At 40.3% G+C, this 16,103-nt stretch overlaps 1 protein-coding gene and 1 pseudogene across 2 annotated transcripts; one reads left to right on the top strand and one right to left on the bottom strand.

Annotated features, from left to right (window-relative positions):
- Positions 1 to 1,954: 1,954 nt before the first annotated feature.
- LOC146327335 (uncharacterized) lies at positions 1,955 to 6,196 on the bottom strand (annotated as a pseudogene). The gene is made up of 7 exons (XR_014769931.1): positions 5,878 to 6,196; positions 5,642 to 5,786; positions 5,269 to 5,361; positions 4,952 to 5,059; positions 4,702 to 4,780; positions 3,079 to 3,266; positions 1,955 to 2,761 (listed from the first exon to the last, which is right to left on the bottom strand). The product of XR_014769931.1 is annotated as an uncharacterized LOC146327335 (transcript).
- A 6,836-nt stretch (positions 6,197 to 13,032) lies between these two features.
- On the top strand, positions 13,033 to 15,268 carry LOC146327334 (uncharacterized). The gene is made up of 4 exons (XM_084716250.1): positions 13,033 to 13,812; positions 14,249 to 14,404; positions 14,584 to 14,676; positions 14,957 to 15,268. The coding sequence occupies exons 1-4, from the start codon at positions 13,033 to 13,035 to the stop codon at positions 15,266 to 15,268; spliced, it is 1,341 nt and encodes a 446-aa protein (XP_084572376.1).
- The last annotated feature ends 835 nt before the right edge of the window (positions 15,269 to 16,103 follow it).

The following is a 16,103-nucleotide window of genomic DNA, read 5'->3' as shown; positions in this document are numbered from 1 at the left end:
AGATATCTGCCAGTTTATTTTATAACCTGACAATTTTGAAAAAGACTCTACTGTAACTAGAATATGAGGGACTGGCAGTATAGGATCGTCAATAAAATATCATCTGCATAGAGAAACATTTTCTGTTCCTCTTCTCCATGTGACAACCCTTTAATACTGCTCTCGTCCCTTATTGCTGTGGCTAGGGGTTCCAGAAACATTGTAATCTGTATCTGTAATTGATCTCCCTGTTTAGTCCCAAGTGATAAGGTAAAGAAAGGTGATATCATGCCATTTCAATCAGGAGAGACTAAGTAAAAGAGAAATGGGTTATTGGCACGTGCATGATATATGAAACATGAACAGTCTTTGGCGGTTAGACCCCATTGAGGTTAAACAATATGTATGTATGTATGTATGGGGGTGATGAAGTTGTAGTGAAGAGAACCCCCCGGGGTCTAGACACTGGTGGTGGTTGTGGTGATGAGGTGCAAAGCAGAGACTGGTGAGGTGAAGTGGCTCTGGACTCCTCCTGCCTGGACCTGAAGATTGGAGGAGAGGGCGTCAGGGAGGATCGAGGTGAACATCTTGTGGCTACCTGGGTCCAATGACTGGAGGAGACAGGGGTGGAGGAGGGTCGCGCAACTGACTGAATGACAACTGATGGAGCAAAGACAGAGGCGATTTAAAGTTTTGGCAGCAGCAAATTGACTGGCTATCGCGACCGTGGCAAAATCTGATTGGATAGTAAAGACAAAGGTGAACGCCCACAAACAGCTGATTAGAGGGAATAGGAGGAGAGAGACGGAGTAAAGGAAAGTTATGAATGAAGGCAGCGTAATAGAAGGTCTTCCTGATTGAACTTACGCTGAGCTTCATTTCAATCAGGAGAGACTAAGTAAAAAGAAATGGTTTATTGGCACGTGCACTCACAGAAATATTTAACCCTAACTTTTAAGATTTATGTAATTTTAGATCATTTTAACACAAACCTACCAAATAAATTTTACATGATGCATATTCATTAGTGTAATAAAGCCTATTTATTTGAAATGCATAATCCTCAGGTTTATGTATTTAGTATTAATAAAGTATAATTACTTTAAATTAATAACAATGAGTGTATTTATTTAAAATACATAAAGTATATTGTTTGAATTGCATAATAATCAGGTTACCTATACAAAATAAATAGCATATATTTGTTTGAATTACATGTTATTTATGCTTATGTAATAAACCAAATTAATCAAAATGCATCACATTTATGTAATTCTTTTCCATTCAGTACAATCTTAATGATGCATTAGAATAATCAGACCACCTTGCTGATTCAACAGATTTATTAACATTAAAGTCTCTCAATATCATAGTCCAAGACATGAAGCTGGTACAGGACAGAACATATCCTTGTGGTCCACTTTGAACTCTGCTTCTTCAATGTTAATGCACGTACAAAAACTTCCATCTTTCTAATCCATCTCATTCCTCTCCATCCTACATCCCTCCCCATCCTACTTTTTTTCTCTATCCGGAGCTGGGATAACCACTGTTAACCTTTATAGTCCTTGCTGGTACCACATGGGAGTGACTTAACTGTAAAAACAAAAAGAAAAGGCTTGTAGAATTTTCAATTGTAAAAAACTACATTTGCATATAAAGCATGACATGAGGCAACAACACAAAGAAGTCCAATAAATCTGTCTAAAATGTCAGAAATAATTCAGCTCAACAGAGCAAAGTGCAAAACTGCCAGTGCAATAACTTAATAAAACTACCTATCCACCCCATACATACTCTCCACTTGTGGTCTTTCGGTCTGTTCGGTTTTGTTTATCTGATGGTTTTGTTAAAGGGAAACTATGGCCAAAATGCAACCTAGGGTCACTTTTAAGATATAGCGTAACTTAGTTTCAAAGTGCTGTTTGAAAAGAAATTACGCTATATCTTAAAGTGACGTTTCCGTCATAAGTCTGACTTGTGTACATTCACAACAAGACCCTAGGTTGCATTTTGGCCATAGTTTCCCTTCAATATTAGAAAAAAAAAATTACTTGAGTGACAACAGGCTTTGGCAGGAACTGAAGCACCTTTTTAGAACAAATACCTTTTTAACACTTAACTAGCTCCCATTGAATCTGGAAACAATTCAAGAAAAATCTGGTTTGAGCTGAGCCACTACAACACTGCCAGCTAACACACTTTAGAAACTACCCATCTATGAACCCACCTACACAGCCACACTCATACATCACATTACATCACTCCCCTATTAAATGCTTGGACACCAAAAGAAAAAAAAAACAAAACGTACAGATACACATTTATCAAACAGGTATTTCCCTGAAGCACCCTTCAAGAACTAAGTGATCATTTAAACACAAGATCCTGTCTAACTGGGAAAAAAAGAAGAAAAATCAGGTGATGTGTAAGTGCATTATTGCCAGCCAAATCACTAGAGCAATTTGAGTTTCAGTGCCTGTACTTTCAGTGATAGCTTGGTTGAGTTCAGGTCCATCAGGATTTTCTGGTACACCTCGAATGTACGCTTCAGGCTTTTTGGATAGCTCAAGTTGAGTGCGTAGATCAGTCCATAAAGCATCACGCATGCATGGCTGACACTCTGCAGGTTATGGAGAACTTCCACGCCTTCCAGTACAACACCGACATCAGCAAAGCATCCATTACCTGGACTATCAGGACCATGACCCTCAGCTCGGACTGTGTAGATGCCCATGGTCTTCTCTGCAATGTCTGCCTCAGCCTCTCTGGATTCAATGTCCTGGAATATAAAGAGAACAGAACGATGGGCTGTGTGACCCTAACCTTGACCACCAAAATCTAAGCAGCTCATCCTTAGGCCAACTGAGTGTTAATTTGAAGATATATAAGGCACTGTATATATGCATTCATGAGAATGAAATGGATGCAAGTTCAAGGTAACAATGACCTTAAGACCTTTGATCACCTCCTAAAAGCCTGGAAAAAAAGAAAAAGTCATAAGGATGCATTTTGTGTTCTTGTTAACATGAGATTATACACAGCCTACTCTCAAATTGTGCACTTTTCTATCCTTTAAAGTAGTAGTCTTGTTCTCACATGTTTATGGTTTGATCCTCCACTGAGGGTAAGGTTCTGTGCTTCTTTAAGACGGAGGGATTTCCGGGGAGACTGCAGAGACTGCTCTTTTCCCAATGAAGCCTTTGACCTGCCATAAAAAATGCAGTTAACAAAACACCAACTAAAAATACATAGATATATAAAAATACAGAACCAGGAACCCCCCACTGATTTTGTTCAGAGATCAGTGATGTAAATACGTAGCCAGTAGCTGTAAGAGCCAAATAAAAAACTGTTCATTGATGCAGGGAAAATGGATTGAAGGAAAGGAGGCAAACCTCTCCAACCCCCTCTCCCTCTCTTTTACCCTCCACCATCTCTACTCACCTCCTCTCTCCTAAGGTCTTGTAGGGGTAAGGTTTACTCCTGTCCTATCCAACCCTCTCCAAATCTTCTCACTCATGCCATCCTCTCTCTCTCTCCTTCTTACCCTCCTCACTGGGATAATAGACTTGATGCACAAGCTCCACTACTTCCTGACAGGAAGATCTTTATTTCCTGTATATACTATAAGTTTAAGTGATTAATCAGGTGTGCAGTAGTACTCCTGAATATTGTGCACTTTTCTGCTAAGGTGACAACAATTAAAAATCTGACAATTATCCTTTAAAGTAGTAGTCTTGTTCTCACATGTTTGAGTTGAGCCTGGGCACACCCAGCATGCACCTGACAAATCACTTAAAACAATAGTATGGTACAGGAAATAAAGATGCAGTCTTCCACTCAGGAAGTAGTGGAGTGTGTGCATCAAGCCTGTTAAGTCTAAAGCTGACTCACATTGTGTTTTGCCCAGTTTTTTGCTACCTAGTGACAAAACTTGACCTTGTGATGTAATCAACAGGGGAGGTGCTGGGCAGCATTGAAAAGTTGAAATGATTAAACTTTTCAGTGCCCGTAAAAAAGTAAGCTGTCTTGCATTGGCCTAAGAGAGGACTGTAGGAGTAAGAGGAGGGTTGGAGGGAGGACGATAAGGAAGAGAAAGGACCAACCTTTCCCTATCCTAACCTTCTCTCTCCCTTTACCCCACACCTGTTGGAAATCCCCCCTTCTAGTCAATAGATTCAGCCCCAACAGCAAAAACAATTCATGCTTCCAATTACACTGCTTTATGACTTACCTCTTGACATCCGACTTTGGCTTTACTGACTGCCTCAGATCCTCAGCTGTCTTTTGACAGAGAAAAACAATAATTATCCCACTGTTTCTCTCCATGGACAGCAATCCTAAATATACTACAAGGTATGCTAATGGAGCAAGACAGAAATGACATTACCTTTGTAAACTACATTGTAGAAAAAAAAATTAGAATAACCCATTAAGACCAAATTTGACACCCTTTTAAAATCCCATGCTCAATGTATGTATAAAGTTACACTGGTGGGAGATAACAAGTGAGTATGAGAGAAAGAAAAAGACAGAAGGAGAACGGGAGAGGATAGGAGGGGACAACAGTGAAACAGCAGGAGGGAGAGAAAAAGAGAGACCGAGAGGAGAGTAGGTGGAGACACACAAAGTGTGAGAGGGAGAGAGAGAGTGAAATGGAGAACAGCTGATCAGTCTTGTATTGGTTAGAGTTCCAATTAACATGTCCACGTACTCTTCAAAGAAGACAAGAAGGCTTCCTTCTGTATGATGTTCTCGAGGCGAGGAGTTCGTAAGCAGACAGTCCACAACATGCATCCTAGTGATACCCCCCCACAAACAAACACAGTAGAATCCAGTTGATCAGAACCAAGAATCAAAATGACCTGACATTATCTGAAAGGCATTTCTTAATAAACACTTCCAAAACACATGTCAATGAAGTAAAAACTGCTGGTTCATAAGAACTATGAAGTGTCTGTGTCCTCACCTTGTTGTTTGGGCGAGAATCGTCGTCCCTGGCATAGTGGGGGCGTTTAGGTGCCAGGACCCGGCCCACTTTATCCTCAGGCTCCTCTGGACCAAGTGGATTTACTTCCTACAAAGTGACAGCACTACCACCATTTGCCTTATGGGAATTTCTCATTCTAAACAAACAACCCATTGGACTCAATGATGAACTATTGGTGGTCAAGGTCAATGTGTCCTCATGTCCATCCCATTCTCATGAACGCCACATGTTATCAGGCACATCTGGATGGAAATCAATTACATCTGGCACAAAGGACAGTAAGCTGACATACTTACTATGTATTCTTTAACCAGTGTGCCCAGGTCTTCATTGAGGTGGATGCTCAGACAGCTCAGCACACAATCACGCCTCACGTTGATGTCTTCATTCTGAAAAAAATACATTATATGATTCCATGCTTGTCAGTGTCAGAGACACACTAACACAAAGGTGCTGAGGCTAACCAAGTCACTGACATTTCCCTACTTGACCACCCCATCACCTTGTTTTACCCCACTCAGGTAAAGCTCACACAGGTCTAAGCTCATTTAGTAAACAGTAATTTTGAAAGGGCCAGAAAAACATTTGAAACATTTAACATATGAGTTTTCCCATACAGCTGAGTCGCACAAACCATATGCTTATCATATTAGACAAAAAAAAACGTACATTATCCATCTGGGCCATTATGGCGGTGATCTTTCTTCCTGCAGCTCCACCTTTGGCATTAAAAACCTTGATCAGGTCGTCGGTCTGACGGTCCGGTACAGACGGTCAGAGGTACAGTTGTCAGTCGCATAAACTCCAAGTTGATCTGTAAAAGACAACACAGACAGGATACAGATTTTAACAGTTCATAAAGGTCATTGATAGACCAAGTTACTACACTTCAGATTCACACTTACCTCACTGACATCAAAGAGTGCTGGCCATCTGTTTTGGAACTCTGGAATCGCTGGCTCCTGGAGAACCTCCTGCCTCCTGATCGAGAAGGTATGCTGCATCATCTTCTTGATCTCAGCCTAATCCTTTTTCTTCTTTTTTACCTCTGTCAGTAGAGCCACCCTTTCCGCCTCCATACTCTCCTCTTGTTTCACCTCTGGGCATGTTTGGACAGAAATTAACTTCTGCCTTCCTGGGCTTCTTGATGTTGGCCGCTGGCTTCTCCTGGCCTTTCCGTTTATTCTGCGGAGAGTTGACTACAACCTTAGGATGTCCAGCTCAGCTGAGAAGAAGAATAATTTTATTTTTACATTAAATGCAAGTCTATGAATCTGTTGGACTGATATTTAATATCTTGCACCACTTTGCGCTGGCACAAATGTGTTAAAGCAAAAGACTTTGTGCTTAGGATGGGAACAAAATAGAGCCCATTAAATAAAACACATACCTGAGCTTTGATCTGAAGTTAATCATCTTTATTTTCAAGTAGTGCTTCCAACCACAGTAGGCATTGCGAGGGCCTTTCTCCAGTAGACATGGGTGGGACTGTATCAGAGCCTTGGCCACTTCTTCTAACTGCTCATCCTTTGGATATGCTGTATACTTCATAATTTGTTCAGCTAGGCCCTCAAGAATATCAGAACGTGTTTTTGGGGTAGGAGACAGCAAAGTTCCGTGTGCATTGAACTCATTATTTCCAGTGTGGAGCATCATCTCGGCACAGTATGAGAAGCGAGGAACAACAAAGAGTTTGGGCCAAGAACAGGACCGGGTCTCAGGCGATGACAAGATGATGGTATCATTGCTGCTGTAGGAGTCTGAATCATTTGCTTCATATGATGAGGAGCTGACACTGGAAGGAGTACGTGGGATTGTGGTGCTGGCATCGGAAAGAGTACTTCGGATTGTGGGGCTGGCATCTCTTGTGAGTGGATTAGAGCTGGTTGTCTCAGAAGGTATGTACACAACTTTCACAGTAGCTTTATCTTCAAGTTCTGAAGTTGACGAGAGGTTCATGAACTGTTCATCCATTTCTCTGTCTCTGTACTGAAGTCTGAATGGCTCAGTCACTTGGAAGAAAGTCTTTATTTGAAGAGCAAATTCCTCCACAGTGTTTGGTATTCCAGATTCAATGGTGAGTTTTCTTGCATCGTCTTCACCTCCAAAAAGGACTCTGAAAGTAACTCGTCCTGCCATCCTGCTTTGCTAATCTAAGGTGGAGACACAAACAAACAGAGTGGACAGGTATTAGTCTGGTTATTTAAATACTTGACCACCCAAGCAGAATACATGGACAGGAGACAGTATTAGCCTATAACTGATGAGTTAATGAAGACAGAATGTTAGTAAAGGGAGAACAGCTGGTAGAGAGAGGATGGAGTAGGAGAAAGAAGAGAAGGTTAAAAGAAGAGGTTATGAGAGAGGTGGCTTGTAGGGAGGAGAATACTAGACCGAGGTGGGTAATAGAATGGTTTGGAAAGAGAAGAGGCTAGAAGAGTGAGGAGAATGGCAAAAGAGGTGGTCAGTAGAGAGGAGGCTAGGACAGCTAGGAGGAGGGTAAGAGAGGTTAGCAGAGCAGAGGCTCAGAGAGCAAGGTAGAGGGTGAGAGCAAGGAGGTTAGTAGTGAGAAGGCTAGAGGAGACTTGGAGGATGGGTGAGGAGTTAAGCAAAGAGTGGAAGCCAGGAAAGGTGACTAGTGAAGAGTCTACCCTCCACTCTCTTCTACCCTTACCACAAACTCTCCGTAACAGAAGAATTTTCACAGCACTGTAGCATATGAAAATCATACCTTTGATGGCAATGTGTCTCTTCAGGGTCACCATACGTCTGGATCCAACTGTGTAGGCCACAAGTGGGTAGCAATCTCTTGGCTCCTCAAACTGAACAAGGGCAACCTTTCTATCTGGTGACAAAGTCAACTGAAAGGCCCTGAAATGATCCTGATACCAAGCAAAATATAAACGAACTATGAAGCTCAACTCATCTCCCACACTGAAAAAATGGAAGAAGGAGGGTTGTTCAATTTACAAGTATGCATTTTGTATATGCTACATAATTGATTTATATTTCTCTCCAAAACATGATTAAATCTTTGAAAAGCATTTCAATATTGGGGAATTTAAAACCTACATGTCTCCATCATTTGAAGAAGAAAGGAAGAAGTTATGTTTTATCAGCCGGAAGTTGAAAACCCTGCCTCCTAGGGGCGTGCTCCTGGACAGAAAACGGTTGCTGAAGACCTGCAATCGCCGCCATTTTCTCCCTCGCCTTGATATTTTCTGTGGATTTCGGCTGCTCGGGACACAATAAAGGTAATAAAAACGTGTCAAATATGAACCAGTGTTAGAGGCAGAGTGTTTAGGTTTAGCTCTCTACTTGCCGGTAATGTCGAGTAAATCCAAGTCAGTCTTCATGCTAACGTTCGCCATTCAACTGGTTGCTAATGGTGGCGGTCATGCCTGCCATCCTTGAATATCTTTACATTTATTTTTTATGCTGGTAAGGTTAATGTGTGCATGGCAACTAGTTTGTATGGGAAAATTCATCGAACATGCGCCGTCTTTTCACTTTTCAAATCGACACCCGCCGGAGATATTAAACGAGTGTGGGGGATGGGTAACATAACTCTGACATTGGCCTTGGTGAAACATGGCTGCAGTAACGCCATAGGTAAGGCAGAAAGGGAGCATAATAATTGACTACGGACTGCCAGGACGTCTTTTCGGTACAACAGTGGCTTTCAGTGTTTTCCCGTTAACTAACTCCGCCACAGTCTCTTTCCTCTGCTGCACTCTCTCTCGTGTGCTGTCGCACACACACGGACTTAGACACACAAACACTGCATGGACAGGTCGCGCCGGACGGTCCGAGAAAACCTGTGGGAAACACTGCATTTAGTTCATTATCAACCTAGCTCTTTTATAATTGATATGTCCTGCCTTCAGATGAGTTTAACATTTTTTCTTTCTGTAGATATCCTCCAGCTACGGCCAATATTTGATGTAAGGTGTCTCTGGGTGCTGTGTCAAAGGCTCTGTAGTGGTGGTGAGTATTACTATTCAATTGCTTTTGTTGATTTACTGGATGTGTTTAAACAAGAATTTCTCAGCATGATGATGATGATAATGATAATATTAATTATATTATTTTCAAAATTATTGTGAGTAATTATAATTGCTGTAAGTCCTGTCTTTAAGGTTTTAATGCTCATTTTTTGTTAACTATTTTGGAGATGTGTTTCTAATAATTAGTCTCTCAGGATTACACAAAACAGTTTAACGGCACCACAAACTACACCTTCTAAAATGGCTGTGATTGTAATTTTTTGTAAGTTTTCCAACAATTACTAAACTATATAACTTTTATGATGGCAAGATTTATTGATTTCTGGATTAGACTACATTGGTTTAGGATTAGAGTGGGGCCCTAATAAACTGGAAAGATTATGCATTTTAAATTATGATAAAAATTTGCTCTATTTCTGTTGGATGTGTGTGGGTGAGTTGAACTTCCATTTGTTTGTCTCTCTTTCTCTAGTGAATGTGGCAGTGTAAAGGGTGTTCAGTCGCAGTGCAAAGTAGGTCTGACTTACTTCACCATTATAAACTCAAACACCCACATTTTGGATGCACCATAAATTATCCATGTACGTATTCTAATTGTCCCTGTACATTTAAGACGTGGAATGCTTTAATCATCCATCAAAGTAGAGTGCATTCCACACAAGATGGTCAGACTCTAAAAGAGTTGTCTATTTTCAGCTGTCACTTATGTGCGTGCAAAAATTTAGCTAATGAAAGGGAGTTTCTTGTTCATATCAACACACATCTGAAGAGAAATGAAAATGTATGTTGCATGTTTGTTGGCTGTAGTTTTCAAACAAGTATTTATGGAACTTTTAAGTCTCATAAGAGTCGACGACACACACCTCACATATTAGCTGATTTTCTACCAGGTATTGTAAAAACAACAACAATAGCATCTCCACCATCAGATGATTCGTTTGCTGATAGCCAGGACGAGGAGTGTGTGTTAGAGGAAGTTTCTGATTCTTCACAAGATCAACAAAAAGCACTTCCAAGTGCAATTGAACAGCAGCTTGCAGCAGCCTTACTAAAGTTGGAATATTTAGTTCATGTGCCAGGCACGGCAATTGATGATTTTTTGCAAGAACTTTACTACTTGATAAACACAGCATCAGTCACACTATCTAGAGGTGTTGTGACAGATATCCTTAAGCATCACAACCTACAAGTTGATGACTCTGTAGTTACAGAAATCACCACAGCACTATGCTCATCTAACCCTGTTCCAAAAGCAATTGAAAAAGGTGGCCCTCTTAGTACTTCATATCAACATAAACAATTTTATAAGGAAAAATTCTGTGTTGTGGAACCAGTTAGTTACAAACTTGATCATAAAAAGAAACACACCTTTCAGTATGTCCCACTGTTGAAATCTTTGCAGCAAATTTTAAATAATAAGGCCATTCTTGATAAGATAATTGAAAATCATAGAGGGCAGCAGGACATTGAACTTGACCAATCTCTTGAATTCAGGTCCCCTGAAGATGGTTTGCATTTTAAGGAAAACAGCTTCCTAAATGCAGAGGAGTTACGGATATCACTGCGTCTTTATGTGGATGATTTTGAGACCTGCAATCCCCTCGGCACCTCTCGGAAAAAACACAAACTTTGTGGTGTTTACTGGATACTAGGTAACCTGCCACCAGGCTCCCACTCATCTTTATCGTCTATTTATCTTGCAGTGCTTTGCAAAAGTGGTGATATAAAAGCATATGGTTATAAAACAGTCTTGGAACCACTTCTTCAAGATCTTAAAATTCTTGAGGACCATGGCGTGTATGTTCCTTTATTAGGTAAATCTCTTAAAGGTACAGTACTGAGTATTGTGGCTGACAACCTGGGTGCGCATGGTATTGCAGGGTTCATAGAAAATTTTTCTGGTGATTACGTCTGTCGCTTTTGCACAGCAAAGAGTTGTGATTTCAGGAATCACTGTGTTGCTTCTGGTACTTTCAGCCTTAGAACTAGAGAGGGCCATGCAGATCATGTAAAATCATCCTGTGAGAAGGATACACACTGCTTTGGAGTTAAGAGAGAGTGCATTTTTACCAAAACGCTTTCTCATTTTCATGTTGTCTCCGGTTTTCCGCCTGATGTTGCTCACGATATATTTGAGGGCATTGTGCCTGTTGAGCTGGCCCACTGCTTGGCATTAATGATATCAAAGAAGTTATTTACATTAGATGAACTAAATAAAGCTATACTGGCTTTCCCCTATAAATGGTCTGACAAAACAAACAAGCCACACATTGTACCACAGAGTTTCTTGGGTCGGAAAACTATCGGTGGCAACGCTCATGAAAACTGGAGCCTACTGAGGCTGCTCCCATTTGTGATAGGTCCCCTTGTCCCAGAAAATGAGCCAGCATGGCTTGTGTTGATGGATTTAAAAGATATTGTGCAGTTAGGTGTTGCTCCTGTGCATACAGATGAATCCATCTCATACCTTGAAAGCAAAATTGTTGAGCACAGACAGAGGTACCAAGACCTGTTCCCTGGTGTCAAACTTCTACCCAAACACCACTATCTAGAACACTACCCGCAGATGATAAAGTGTTTTGGCCCTCTAGTCACAGTTTGGACAATGCGATTTGAAGCCAAACATAGTTTCTTTAAGAACATTGTGAAACACACAAGTTGCTTTAAGAATGTACCACTGACTTTGGCTTCAAAACATCAAATGATGATTGCATTTCACATAAACTCGCCATCTTATGGTAAATCTTGCCTAGATGTATCTACTGTCTCCACAGTTCCAGTTGATGTCCTGAAGGAGGAAGTAGCTGAGGCTATAAAGCTAAAATGCCCTAGCACATCTGAAGTGCATCTTGCTAAGAATGCATCAAACAATGGCATAGTCTACAGCAATGGCATGATAGTTGCCCACGGATCAGTAGGTGGATTACCAGAGTTCGCTGAAATTATTCAGATGTGTGTAATAAATGAGATGTTGTTCCTCATTGTGAAAGTGCAGTGTGGGTGGTACACTGAACACTACAGAGCCTTTGAGCTAAGCTTGTCACCATCCAGAGAAGTTAAACTTGTGGCCCTCAGTGAACTCACTGACCCCTATCCACTGGCCTCTTACACAGTTGGATCAAGTCATATGGTGACCTTAAAAAGGCAGATCATCATGAAAGGTTGGTTAACCACCAAAATGTTGATTAATAGTAGGACTGAACAATTAATTACAATAAGATACATTTTCAGTCTAAAGAATTTCTTTTTTTTTTTTTTACACACATACATTTGGTGATATGGTAATGTGAATGCTGAGTTGTATGTTTTGTTTTTTTTGTTTTGTTTTTTGTCACAAGACATTTGTCTTTGGAGTCTGTCACTCTCCCTGTCTGTGTATCATCAAATCTATTCTCTCTTCACATTCAGACACTATTTTTTGTGCTTTGTTGTCCATGGGAGTTTCTCTGAAATCTCTTTGTATATCCATTATAGGTCATACTGTATTGCATGTCATACTGATTCTTGTGGGTGACATCCTTGGCTTCTCATTTGTATGCACCTCTGTCTACTTTTCAAGATGAACTTTAAGCTAGTTCAGATGGATTTTATCAAATAGTAGTTGGGCAAATTACAAAACGAAAGTGGGAATAGAATCAATTCTCTGGCCAAGTGGTCATACTATGTCTGAGTAAACTGAAAATGAGAAACCTATTATCATGTTGCATCAATTAGTGTGTTGACATAAGTAAAATACTGTGATTAGTATAAAACAATAAGCATTAATCTTTTTTTCCTTTTTGTCACTTTTATTCCTTTTACAGACTGAGACGTAGAAGGATGAATTCCCCGGCACTTCTCAAAGTGATCCTTGGTGAAAACAGCAGCCAAAGGATGGCTTTCCAAAATGGACTCCCTGGATCTGTTGATGAACTTGTTAGTGAGGTACAAAGACAATGTGGACTTAACTTTAACTTCAGACTTCAGTTTATGGATACACTATTTGGAAATGACTTCATGAACCTCACTTCTATGGATGAAGTACAGGATAGAGGGACAATTAGAGTGATTGCCATGACAGATTCCTCAACTCCTCAGTGTCCTGATATCCTTCCCACCTCAGCTGCCCATCACTCCCTTAATGATTCCTCATCCCTGTCCAGTGGATGTGTCGACACTGACATACTCTCTTCACCGGAGTCAGAGTCCAGCTCTCGGTCATCTTGGCCGAGCATCTTTTGTGTTCCTCAGTTAAGTTATGATGCCGAGTTGAAACTTCAGCAGGGCAATGCAGCTTACAGGGAAAAGGGTACAGTGTTTATTCCGGACCCTAAACTGAAGTCGAACATTCTTGAGGGCCTAGTCCAAGAAATTGTTCGGTACAAACTTTATGTTTCTGACAAAGACTTTAATACAGTTGGAGAGGCCCTAATCTCAAAGCATCCTTGCCTGACTGAGAAAGGCTCCCTCTCTGGATATGCTGGGTGGAAATGCAGCTTGAAGAACAAATTGGCAATCTATCGCACACACCTGAGAAAGCTTGGCTGTCCTGAGGTGACAATAAACTCTCTCAAGCACAAACCAGAGGGCAAATCAAGCCCTGCTTTTGGCATTAAAAAACCAAGAAGGTCTGAAGTGAACTACTGCCCCCCCTATCCTACTGGAGAATCTGAGAAGAGTCTTGAGAGTGTGAGAATGGAGCTTCTTTCAGATGTTAAGAAGAAGAACAACAGGGAAGCAGTAAGGATGAAAATGGAGAAGACGTTTGCATACAGGAGACAGGAAGTGGTTCGTGACACACCAATGATAAGTGACTTCCAGGCAAGATGGCCAGCACTTTTTGAAGTAGGCGAGGTATGTCATTTATTCTCTCTCTCTCTTACAGTCACTCACTCACTCTGTCTCTCGCTCACACTACAAACAAACTAAAATTAAATCTGTATGGTTCCTATGTTGATTTACCTTCATTTGACAAAGTTGTGTACACTTAACTGCTGGTAGACTGTCTCCCAAGCTAAATCAATTGTTAAGCACCAAGTTTAAGCTGAAAAATATTTGGAGGGTATAAATGATTTTTTTTAAAGTATGAACATGACATAAGATAACTAGAAAATAAAGCAATATAAGGAAAAGGAACTTTTTTTGAATTATTCTGCTCCTGTACACGTGTTCTAATTTAATTTTAACTTACTGTTGGTCATGATAACTTGATTGTTCTTTTTTTTTTTTTTTTTTTTAAAGAATTGCTGCCATATCGTGTGTTGATGTCTTAAATCATTCTCATTTTCAGATAAATGCTGAATTCAAACGGATCACGACAATGCCCCTGCAGTCCAGATTTCTATCGCAATTAGATGTTCACTCTGAGAAACTGCTCAAACTTTTTAAAAACAGAGGAGGGCAGATTGGCAGACGCCTAATGGGCATCATTGCACCAATGGATGAAGTAAGTATACTCTCTGGGGGTGGGTGGGTGTAACACTTGATTGAATGTCTTCAAGAAAAAAAAAACTGTCCAGTTAACTTGTTTCAGTAGCGTAGAGATGCCTTTTATTTGGACAAATAAGAATTTACACAGACATGAACTCAAACAAAACAACTTGTGCTTGTTCTTTTCTGCCTCAGGATAATGACGTGGATCTGGGAAGAGAATGTGTCATAAAGGCACTCTGTGTTTACCTGAACGAGGACCCGGAGAATCTATTGAGAGAGTATGTGGTAAGCATTACTTAGTATGTTGAGATGTTATCTTTCATATTTTGTATAAGTTTTAAAGCATCTACCCGTTGTAATTACTTTACAGTCAGGTAAGTTGTAAGATAAAATGGTAGTGATCTTAATAACAAAGTGTGTGACTTTGAGACTCTGTGAGGCACTTTGTGTTACTTTTCTGTATAAAAAGTTTGATTTGATTATCTTAATAAATTACTCAATACATATATGCAGTATGTAGGCATGTAGTGTAATCACACTTTGATTCTTTTTGTGCATTGTACAGGCAGCAGATGATTCCCTTCTCCAGGAATCCATTGAGGAAACCACTGTGGGTATATACGTCTTGAAACACAGAGATGCAGGTGAAAAACCAAATGACATTGGCATCGTCCTCGAGTCCCAGATTGTGATGCAGGATTTGGACACTGTTCCCCTAGCTGCTGCCATTTTGTTTGGCTTAATATATTGTTTGAACTTAAACTACCCTGCTGGACTCAAGTATACCTTTGAAGTGCTGCAGAAGGTGGTCATGGAACTTGAAGGTAATGCACTGTCCAAAAAAGTCCAAGTCCTAAAGAACCGACTTCATCAGTGAAGTGGTTATCCAGGCTCTCGAGCTTGATTTCATGTTAAGACGTATTATGTCACCTACCTCTTCCAGTTATTGGACTTTTCTTTTGGGTGGGTGGGAGTTTTTTTTTGTTTGTTTGTTTGTTTTTTTTGAATGCAACTATGAAAGACTTTTTCCCCCATTTTTAGTTTGGGGTGATTTTTGTTAACTGTGAACACTAGTAATTGGAAACAAGCCAATAATTGTCAATGTTCACATTATGGAACATCCTGTGGTCATTGTCAGGCCATGTGCTATGCAACATAGAGCAAATGACAGTTGTGTATTCAAGCGGAAATTCTTTTTGTAAGTGTGTTGTATGTACATAGATGAGTGTGTGGTGACTGTAGATTTGGCTTTGGGTTCTGCTAAATTGTGTGTGTAAATCTCCCTCTGTTATACATACGAACCTGTACACACATTTCTGACTCCAGGGACAGTCTTTTGTTGAGAAAAAAAAAAAAGGCTATCCAACTTGTTTGCTTGATATCTTAAGACATGCATTGTGTCACCTACCTCTTCCAGTTTTTGAACTTTTGTTTTGGGCAGGTTGGAGGCTTTTTTTTTCACTATTATTTTTTTAACAAACACATTATCGGACATACTGTGGTCATGGTCAGGCTGTGTGCTAGCAAAGGACAGGTGTGTATTCAAGTGAAAATTCTCTGTGTCAGTGTGTTGCAAGTACATAGGTGAGTTTTAATGTGTGTGGTGACTGTAGCTTTGGCTTTGGGTTGTGGTTCACCAATAATGTTCTGTCTTTGTTGAAAAAAGGCTATCTAACTTGTTTACTGGTAATGCTGTATGCATTATTTCATCT

This window comes from Lutjanus erythropterus, chromosome 4, assembly GCF_056507025.1.
Source record: "Lutjanus erythropterus isolate fLutEry1 chromosome 4, fLutEry1.hap2, whole genome shotgun sequence".
Lineage (NCBI taxonomy): Eukaryota > Metazoa > Chordata > Actinopteri > Lutjaniformes > Lutjanidae > Lutjanus > Lutjanus erythropterus.
This window is presented reverse-complemented; position numbering and strand designations above follow the sequence as displayed.